The following is an 11,009-nucleotide window of genomic DNA, read 5'->3' as shown; positions in this document are numbered from 1 at the left end:
GTTTGCTTTTGGACCTTGCTTAATGAGTTAGTCGAAAAATAGCCAGGTTTTGTTTATCAAGGGATTATTCATGTTTCACGTGAAAACCTGGACTCCCAGTGCAAGTCAGACTCTCTAAACATGTAGTGTAACTAGTCCTGGTTTACTTTTTAAGCATCCTTAACAAGTTCACCAAAACCTTGATAATGAAGTTTCTTAATTGTCAATTTCTGCTGAACTACATACAAAAGACACATGTATGCATTTAAATAGATCATTAATGAAATCTGAGGGACCAAATGGAGGTTGGATGTTAAATTTATTCAGGTAGAATGTCTTAAGAACATCTTAGGTTTAGTCCAAATGCATAGGACTTAATCTGTTTCACTAAAAATATTTTCTTAAAAGCCAAGTCTATTTAAAACTGAGAAAATGAGGGGTGCCTGGATGGCTCGGTGGTTGAACGTCTGCCTTCGACTCAGGTGTTCCCGGGGTCCTGAGATCAAGTACTTCATCGAGCTCCCCACACGGAGCCTGCTTCTCTCTCTCTGCCTATGTCTCTGCCTCTCTCTCTGTCTCCCATGTATAAATGAATGAATGAATGAATAAGATTGAGAAAACAAAAACAAAATTTAATCTTAAGTTTGTATTATTTTTCCAGATAATAACTTGATCAAACCTCGTGCACTTAAAATACTTTTTTCCCCTCCCTGTGTTGCTTACATTTTCAAGGATTTGGTGTATCTCCATTCCCACATTTCCTTAAGTTCCAGGGACTGACCAAGCTGTTGATCATTCAGGGCGTATTTGTAGATATCGGTTCTTCTAGAGCTGAATTACTGTTTTGTTAAATCCTTGGTGGGCAGTGAATAAATCGGTTCTGTTGGATGACTTCCTTCCAACTGGAATTGCATGTGGCTTGTAAAAAAAATTACTTGGGTATCAAAATAAGGATGATATAAGGAAACCAGAGGTAACTGAGATCCCTCACTTCCATTTTAAGATTGACCTTTAACTTGCTAGATGGCATGGGCCAACTGTAGCAGCAGATGGCCTTCTCAGTGATGAGTACCCAGAGAGGCTCTGCTCTAAGGGGTGTTGGGAGCAGAGGGAGCCACACCAGGGTGTCCTGTTCAGGAGCCTGTTTCTCGGGACTGCACTTGCTGCATCTTTGCCTGGGCTCTGAGAGTGGAGTCTGGCAGGCATCCGGTGTTTGTGACTAAAGTCTGCCACATGCAGTATCCTTTGGAGCTATCTAACGGGGAGATGAGGCAAAAATAATTGAAGGGTATTTGGTGCGGTTATGTGGGCAGAAGTGTCTTCACCAAAACAACTCTGAAGATGTGGTGTGGGTGTGGGTGGGCGTGTGGCCCGTAACTTTTCACAAGGGGTGACGACAGCAAGGAATTAACCCAGCTTCCTCGTTGAGAGTGATCGTCCAGGCGCGACCTCTATTTTAGTTACTCAGATGACACTGTTGCAGCTTCAGATCGGACAAACTATTTTGAGGACCCTTGACTGCTCTCTGGACACCCGCTGAGCCAAGTGGTGAAAATGAAAGATGAGTGATTTTGATGAATGGATTTCTGGGAAATACAGAAAAATGGAAGAAGGGCCTCTCCCCCTGTTGACTTTTGCTACTGCTCCCTACTACGACCAGAAACCAGGAACTAGTGGATTACGGAAGAAAACCTATTGTTTTGAGGCGAAGCCATGTTATCTGGAGAATTTCATCCAAAGTCTGTTCTTTTCCATAGACCTTAAGGATCGCCAGGGATCCTCAATGGTGGTTGGTGGAGATGGGCGGTATTTTAATAAATCGGCGATAGAAACAATAGTGCAGATGGCAGCCGCCAATGGGGTTGGTATACGATAATTATTGTTACGTATCTGGCTCTCCACATATGTTTCTTTCTTCATTTTGCAGAAATATACAAAAGTACAAAGATTAGTATGTTGTTTACACTTCAGTTCTACTAACATCCAGTTAGCGTTTTGTTGTGACTTCAGAGAACATATATTGTGATATTACTCCTGAAATTACATTAGTCACATTAGGGTATAGGAATGTAAATTCGGCTCCTTATGTGTTGTACTTTTTGCCTTTTGCTTGAAAAAAATACCTGTTGCTTTTGAGACATTTAAAGCACACCCGCAGCCTTCAGCTGTCTTATCTACATTCTAACCTAGTCCCCAGGGGTACCCTATCCTGTGTAAGAAGGCTCTAATGAGTGGTGGAGAGAGAAGGATTTTGTTTTCTTTCAATGGCTTCCTTGTTGAAGTTCAGTCATTTGTCAAACAGGAGAACAAAAGCCAGGGCATGCTGTTGTTTGTGGATCCTGGTAGTCATGCAGAAATGCCAGGAGGGAATTGGAAAATGTTAGGTGTAAGCCTACCAAGAGGACCTGTTACAGGGGAACCTGCTTATAATGACCTTGGACACAAAGAAGCCCTGTGTGCGGTGAATTTGTGCAGTAGGGTAGAGTTAATAACTCCTGTAAGACTATAATATAAGGAGGCTCTGCTAGGAGCTCTGCATTGTGAAAAACTGCATTGGCTGAATTAGCCAAATCAGAAGGAATCTTGCACCAGTCTCAAGGATTTGCAGGAAGGTAGACATCAGGACATTCTGTTTTGGCTCTGCAGATTCCTCCATGGCACCAAAAACATATTTTTAGTGTTTTCGATTATACTTAGCAATAATTTGGAGCACACGGTCCCTCAGAATTTTTAAAAATTTAGCATGGCAACCAAGTGTGTTGGGCATTCATTATCAGTCTATTTTAATAATATGCCAAGCAGGTGTGATTGCAAAACCCAAATTAAAAACAAAAACAAAAACACACCACCAAATTAAATTTTAAAATGTTTGTAGATCCTATTGTTTATAATGCAAAGTTTCCTTCCTACCCCATTGTGGAATCTGAATGCCTCTCATGTAAAAATTGCTGATAAAGCACTCAAATATGAAATTATTATGAAGCATACACATTTTTAAGATAAAATGTGACATGCTATAAATTTTACCTTTGAGGAGAGCTGCAAAGGGAATGGTATTAAGATGCTTTTAATCTTGAGAGAAAGAACGAAAGGAACATTATTTCTTCGCATATATCTAGATCGTTGAGTGGATCTGGTACACTGTCCCCTTTGCTGTGATATATTTGGCTTCATTTCATTTTTGTATGAAGCTGAAGGATGTGGAAGAGGTGGTAGGAATGTGTAATTTAGGCAGACCCTATAGACTTGCTCAGATTTACGATCTGAAGGTTTGCTAAATAATACATTTAAGTGATAATAATTGACTAAATATGGTAACTGCCTATTTGTTAGAGCTGTGGCAGCCAAGCAATATTTTCAAATCTTCTCAAGGGCATTCTTTATTAAAAATAGTGTTGCATTTAAAGCAGTCATGCAACCAAACTGAATTATGTAAAACATTTATTAGAGGGCCAATAAAGCACTTTAATCTAAAGCCTATCAAATCCTAGATGGTCTGATTCCTTCTTTTCCTAACATATCCTCAGTTCTGACTATTTTCACATCCCTTTGCTTGTGGACAGAGCTCTAGGGAAGAAATATAAAGGAAAGAAAATTCATTGCCACAGATTTTGGGAGAAGTCAGTGTTTTTTCCTCACCCCTGTCAATACCCACTCTACACTTAAGCTGATTCTTGGAAGGCTTTTCAGCCTAGTGAGCTAAATGAAGATCATTTCATTTTTTTTCTTTTTATTACACTTTTATCTGGGGCACTTATAGATCGTGGAACATAATTTGCCCTTATTAGGAGTTTCCCCTTTGTTTTTATTTGCATAGAGCTGTCTGCATTTACAGGAATTTTTTTTTTTTACATGATGCTTCTGTGAGCTAAGAAGTACAGGACATTTTAATGTACAAAATTAGACGTTAGTGGGGCCCTGTATATAATACTGATATCTCATTTTGGTCCCCAGAACTTTAAACTTAGAGATATGTTTAGAAATAAGAATATGTATGTATGACTAGCAGGGCAAGAAAATGGAACTTATTTTTTTGTGAAATATAAGAAAACACCAGGCCCTATTTATTTACTTACTTACTTACTTACTTATTTATTATTTTTTTACCAGGCCCTGCTTTTTAAAAGGAAATTTAGTTTGCTCTCTGTTGTGTTTGAGTACAAAATGGCGGGTAAACAGTGAGGTATCCTTTCTGGTAGTGTGAATTATGTCACTTGGGAAAGAGGGGTGGGAGGAGAAAGGAAAAGACAGTTTGATGGACTTTCAGTACTGGGTAGAAGGAGTTATCTGTGAGTTGGTAGACACTTGGGAGACAAGGAAGGATTTTTCTTTTTTAAAATTATTTTTTTGTGTGGTGAGCTATACATAAAATTTTAGCAAGTCAACCATTTTTAAGTGTGCACTTATGTGGTATTGATTACACTCACCATATTCTGGAACTGTCACCATTATCCATTTCCACAGCTTTTTTCTCATCCCATCTGAAACTCTCTCTACTCACTAAACAGTAACTTCCCATTTTTCCTTCCCCACCCCCTGGCAACCTCTGTTCTACTTTCCACCCATGAATTTGCCTCTTCTATGTGCCTCATGTAAATGGAATCCTATAATACTTATCCTTATGTGTCTGGCTTATTTTACCTAGGTATTGTTTTCAATGTTTATTTATGTTGTAGCATGTATCAGAATTGCATTCCTTTGTTAAGGTTGAATAATATTCTGTGTGTATACCATATTTTGTTTGTGCATTCACCTGTTGATGGACCTCTGGCTATTGTGAATAATTCTGCTATGAATTTGGGTATACAAGTTACCTCTTTGAGTCCCTGCTTTCTTTTGTGTCTATAGCTAGAAATGGAAAATCTGTATCGTATAGTACAGGAAAGGTTTTTGAGTAGAGGAGAGACACAGAAGTATGGTTTAAAAAGATGAACTAGGTGGGCCTGAGTTGGAAGGCTGGATTCAGCCAGGGTAGAATAAGGGAGATACAGGTGGAAGAGAGAAAGGGGAGCCTGAGTCAGGAGCTGTGGCAGTGCTCCAGACATTGTTAAGGGAAGGAGGGTAGTAGAGTAATATCTCCTCGATATCGGGTTGAGGATTAATATTCCCAAGTGGGATTCACAGGAGAGAGTCTTCTTTGAGAGTAGAGACTTGGATTAGCTGTTACCTCTTCTTAGGCTGAAGAGAAGGAAGGTACCATGGACTTCCTTGCTCTGGTCTCTTGACTTTCTTATTCTTACTCCCAATATACTCCCCTTGTTCTTGGACCATTACTGACTGCAGATTTCACCATAATGAATGGTAGAGTAAGAGGTGACTCGGGTGGTGCAGCTTAATATTCATTCGTCAGTCTCCCTTTCCATACCAAATACATATAAAATCTGAGTACATGTCAGTATGCCTGATGTGCAAGTACAATTTCCAGATAACTCCATCCCACTCTGGCTAATTAAATTGCCATCCTTAATTAAGCTCCTCCTACTGTTCAACCATATACTTTCACTCTTATCAAAACCACACCCAGAAACTGCTGGAAGGATGAGATGTTACTGTTCCCACTGTATTGAGTTAGTGGCCATCGCTGGCTACTAATTTGCCACGTGACCTTGCCCTGTCATCTCTCCCAGTGCCTCCCATATCAACTTTCCATAAACACTTATTATTGCTTTTGGATGGATGCAAGAATAGACAAATGAGCAGCATCATAACTTTGGACTTCAGCTTCTTCATCTACAAGACAGTATGAGGGAGCAGCTATGAGAATGAATCAAAATGCCATGGGTTTTAGAAAGCAATCTGTGGCTCAGGGATAATCATTAATCTTGATTTCACACCGTCCACAGGTCCCTCTAGTCTATAGAGGAGCCTCAGTATAGTATCTACCCTGGTCATCACCACTTCCTTACAGAGACAAGGCATAACAAATGTATTAGTCTAACAAACACTGTTCTGAGATGGACAAATGAAAGCCAAGAAGCAACTGAAATGAGCTGGCTGCTTTCTGGGAGGTGGTCGACAGCTGAAGGGTTGATGATAAGACAGACAAGCTTTCAGTGACTTGTAGGGGGGCAAAGGTAACAGTCCCAGGAAAGCTTTCCCAGGGAATCCAAGTATCATCGATACATTTTCTACCATAAGTTATTTCTTCAAGCATGTTTATCTGGGCTGGGTAAAAAGAAATAACAACCAGAAAAGTTTAAAACATTCCTGTCCCTTTCTTCTCTCAAAACGGAGAATGGAATGAGGGCACAAACTCCTAGTTTTATGAATCTTTTTATGGTAGTTAGGTTTTCTCCAAGCATGTTAAGGGAACTGATGGAACTTCATCTTTTTCAACTTGGGTCATGTTGAAACAAATATAAATTATATTTTAGTGAAGGAGGATTTAGGAGCTGTGCTGATAGCATCTTTGAGCGATATGGGAAGATGAGTTAATAACACAGCAAACTACCACCTGTAGCCCTTTTCTGTGGGCGGTTCTGACTGGTTTAATCAGGAATAACTGCCAGCATCTTCTGCCTTAGGCCCGGCAGGTTACCCAGGTACACCCACACACGGGTCGGTATGTCCTGCTTTGAGGAAGCCACCATATCAACATCCAGGCTTGGCCAGAAAGAGGAGTTTATGAGGTGCATTTTGTAAAACTCTTCATATAAAGTTTGCCCTTTTTACTTTTTAAGAAAATTTTTTTTAATTTTTTTTATTTTTTTAAAGATTTATTTATTTATTCATTCAGAGAGAGCGAAGAGAGAGGCAGAGACACAGACAGAGGCAGAAGCAGGCTCCATGCAGGAAGCCCAATGTGGGACTCGATCCTGGGTCTCCAGGATCACACCCCAGGCTGCAGGCGGCACTAAACCGCTGCGCCACCCGGGCTGCCCAGAAAATTTTAATTTACATAAAGCCTTCTCTTTGTGTAGAATCCCTTTAACTAGCTAAACTTATATCCTCTCCCTCAATGTAGTTTAAAAGTATGATTGAATTGGATAAAAATGTGGGTTTTCTAACAATTTTTCTTTTTTTTTTCTTCTAACAATTTTTCAGCGAAAATTATGAACCTGTTCTGGAAAGACTCTTTCAAATACTCTGTGTTTTCTTGCCAGAGCCTTAGAGCTCCCCCAGACCATACACTATTTTAAAACTACAGAGTCCCAAAACACTATCTAAAGGAATGGCTTTGTGTGAAGGAATGACTTTGTTCAGCAATGCTGATTCTATTTAATAATAATAATATTCTACTTCATAATAAGATAATAATAACCCAAAATAAAGATGTTTGTTAAAGAACACCTTTTCTGGTTCAATACTATTTCTTTGTCCATGCATGTTGTTCTGGTGTTTTTTGTGCAGTAGCTCTGAATTTATCGATGTTAGTGTGTGTTCTGAATTTCTTCTCTTAGATTGGTCGCTTGGTTATTGGGCAGAATGGAATCCTCTCTACCCCTGCTGTATCCTGCATCATTAGAAAGATCAAAGCCATTGGTGGGATAATTTTGACAGCCAGCCACAACCCAGGAGGGCCCAATGGAGATTTTGGAATCAAATTTAATATTTCCAATGGAGGTGAGTTTGCTGTCATTTTGAGGATAGTCAATTTATGTTCATTAGGATAAACTAATAACTGAAGCCTTGGAAGGCCAGGGTTCTGGTTCTGATCCTTAGCAAAGGAGTTCTTTGTTTCCTTTCAGTGAAAGTAGAATGCTTCTTATTCTGCTGTACCTGAATATGAGAAGCCATGCACGAATGCTCATTAACATGATATTTTCTTCTAGAAAATTTTGATACTTTGCTGCCTAAATGATGGAATGGCAAATGTACTGGTGAAAAGGAATTGACAAGCTCTGTGTTCTTTGCATTTTTGAGTCAGCTCCACAAAGTGACCCACGGTTCACTGTTTGATTCCCAGGTCCCGCTCCAGAAGCAATAACCGATAAAATCTTCCAAATCAGCAAGACAATCGAAGAATATGCAATTTGCCCTGACCTGAAAGTAGACCTTGGAGTTCTGGGAAAGCAGCAGTTTGACCTGGAAAACAAGTTCAAACCATTCACAGGCACGTTGACTTTCCTGCCTCTGCTCACTCTAGTTCCAGCTTCAACAGTTTGCCTTCCAAGGTTTTAATAAAATGGGTCTTCAGTTTTGGAAAGATCGTGGTCACTAACCTCTGCATGCCTTCATTAGCAGCTCTGCGATTTGGTCTGGGAATCCAGAGACCTGGGCTCTCTGGCCCCTGCTGGGTATCAGCCCTGTGACTTTGGATAAATCTTTTCCAACTTTCTTGGCCTTGGCTTCCATAGCCAAAAAATGCAGAGCCTTGACCAGAAGACCTATAAGATGACCTTCATAGCTAATTTTTATTGAGCTTTTATTGCATCCTGAGCTCTTAACATGCATTATCCTGCTTTATTCTTGCAGAGCCCTTGTGAGGGCAGCACTGTCTCAATTCAGTGTTTCCAGATGAGGAAACAAAGGTTGGGAGAGGTTACACGACCGGCTCAAGATCCCATAGTCAGTGAGTGGTAACCAGATTCAGACTCAGGTGTGAATGGTTCCGAAGACTGGGCTTTGAATCTTTATTTTTCCTGCCTTAAAACTCACTAAAGTCAAAATAAGCCTTCTTGGGGGCTAAATTGAAACTCCCTACATAGGAAACTGTGGTAGACATTTTGTGGTTGAGTGCCAAGGTATTAACGGTAACTGATGGAGTAAATGTTTATAACATTGTTCACGAGGATGAGATGGTTAGTAATGGGACTTGCGTTTGGACTGTTCCAACATGTACTCATTCCTCCGGATTGCAATTTGATGGAATGGAATGCATTTTTTTGTTTGAACCTACACATCAAGAGCTGGCAGTTGCACCCTACCAAAGATAAACTAGCACCTTGGTATACCTTGAAGACATTCTTACAGTTTAGAAAACACCAGTAGAGAATTGCTTAAACTCTTAATGTTTTGAAAATGTTCAGACCCCTGCACGTCTTACCAGAGCAATACTAAGTTCTTATATTTGTTTTATTCCTTCAGCAGTGCATGTGAAAAGTGGTTTATTAAAAAATTTTTTCCCTGCTTTTTTTTTTTTTACCATTAAGTCCTATGGCAATTGGCCTAGAAAAAGGAAAGAAAAGTGAGCATTACGTTTTCTGTTATTTGTGACACCAAAATATGCTTCTTACGGTAATAGGCGAGGAGTGAGTGTAGCAGCAGAGCAGAGTTTACAGTCAGGCAAAGCTCTGTCAAAAACCCAAAGTGTGCCCCATCCCAGCTGTGTGGGCAAGTTACTTAACCTTTCAGACTCAGCTTTCTTGTCTATAAAATAAGACTAATAACATTTACCTCTCAGGAATATTGTTAGTATTGAAAAAAGAGATCATGTAACAGCCCGGGTATATTGGAGCTACTTGATAATTATCCATTTATTTATTTATTCATGAGAGGCAGAGAGAGAGAGGCAGAGACACAGGCAGAGGGAGAAGCAGGCTCCATGCAGGGAACCCAATGTGGGACTCGATCCTGGGACTCCAGGATCATACCCTGAGCCAAAGGCAGACACTCAACTGCTGAGCCACCCAGATGTCCTGATAATTATCCATTTAAAATAACTATTGTGGGTTTACAGAAATATAATCATTTCAGGATATAATATTTCTTTTTTTAAAAAAATTTTTTTGAGGCAAGGAGAGGGAGAGAAGCCTAAGCATGCTCTACGCTCAGCACAGAGCCTGACACAGGGCTCAATCTCACTACCCTGAGATCATGACCTGAGAGCTGAAATTAAGAGTTGGATGCTTAGCAGACCGAGCCACCCAGGTGCCCTGAGGATAATATTTCTTAATGTGTTTAGTTCCCGTGTTTTAATGTTGCTTTATTCTCACAGTGGAAATTGTGGATTCAGTGGAGGCTTATGCTACAATGCTGAGAAACATCTTTGATTTCAATGCACTGAAAGAACTGCTTTCTGGTCCAAACCGACTAAAGATCCGTATAGATGCCATGCATGGAGGTATGGAGCCATTTTCCTTTCTTTCCTTTCTCTCAGAGATATGAAGCTGCTCTCTACTTTGTATATCATAATGCTTTAACATGCCTTTTCTCAAGACTCTCTGTGGCATGGGTTTCTAAATGGTGATTTTGCAACCATATCAGAGCATTATTCACATAGATAAACATCTAATTGTTGGCAGCAAAAACGGTAGAGGCGTTCCTCATGGTAAAGTAGGGCTGCGAAGATCAGAGTTTCCACATTAAGCATCAGGTTTTGAGTGTAACTGTTTCTGTGGATGCTTCCTCCCCCTCAGAAGATACCTTACATTCTTCCTAAACACCCCCATCTCTTCCAAGGGGGTGGGTGTCATTTGCTAGATGAGGTAAAAATGCTCCTGAGTCCCATACCCCACTCAGCTGCCCCCACATGTGCCTTTTCTTAGAAGAGCAGAGCTTACAAGAGCAAGCTGAGGATTAAATTCAGGAACAACAGTTGGGTGTCTCTCCCTCTTCTTCCTCTGTGGGTGTGTGGCTGGGTCAGCTGAGACAGCAGCCATCACTGTGAACCGGAACCATGAGGCTTTCTCACATGGAAGAACACGGGCATTCCCCAGCACTGAGGTGGTTTATTTGTTTTGTAATAAATTTAGAATCTTAGAGTCGTTGAGCGGGAAGGATTCTCCCTAACTTTGGAATCTAGCTGCCTGCCTAGTTGGGAAGACTTTCTCTCTGTAATTGAACCCTTTTGATGGTGCTATTCAGAGCCTCCTATTATACTGCAAAACCACAATTAGAAAACCTTCTTCCCATAGGCTGAAATCTTCCATCCCTGAACCTCACCTTTGGGTCCACAGTTGCCTCTGGAGTCCCACAGGATGAGTCTACTTCCTTACTTAGACGATACGATTTGTCATTTCGAACTATTCAACAGGCATGTGTTGAGCACTCTACTACATATGCGCATGGCAGGCAGGCAGGGACTCACACGATGCTTGGGGAGATGAGATAATGTCGAAAAACCACTGCCAGGCCAACAAAATGAGGGT

At 40.5% G+C, this 11,009-nt stretch overlaps 1 protein-coding gene across 5 annotated transcripts in view; it reads left to right on the top strand.

The window, feature by feature from the left end:
* The window catches only part of PGM1 (phosphoglucomutase 1), a 133,225-nt gene that overhangs the window by 26,310 nt on the left and 95,906 nt on the right, over nt 1-11,009 (top strand). For 4 of the 5 annotated variants that reach the window (XR_005359669.1, XM_038537286.1, XM_038537285.1 and 1 more), the window contains exons 1-4: nt 1,498-1,840; nt 7,380-7,542; nt 7,886-8,032; nt 9,857-9,982. Coding sequence is in view for 4 of the 5 variants with exons in the window: in XM_038537286.1 (XP_038393214.1) it covers nt 1,541-1,840; nt 7,380-7,542; nt 7,886-8,032; nt 9,857-9,982 (736 nt within the window). In the remaining variant the exon portion in view is untranslated. Of the gene's footprint in view, nt 1-1,497; nt 1,841-7,379; nt 7,543-7,885; nt 8,033-9,856; nt 9,983-11,009 lie in introns of those variants that run through there. The other variant, XM_038537287.1, reaches the window with a different exon arrangement.

This window comes from Canis lupus, chromosome 5 (genome assembly GCF_011100685.1).
Source record: "Canis lupus familiaris isolate Mischka breed German Shepherd chromosome 5, alternate assembly UU_Cfam_GSD_1.0, whole genome shotgun sequence".
Classification (NCBI taxonomy): domain Eukaryota; kingdom Metazoa; phylum Chordata; class Mammalia; order Carnivora; family Canidae; genus Canis; species Canis lupus.
Note: the sequence above shows the minus strand (reverse complement) of the source record. Positions and strands in the feature narration are given on the sequence as shown.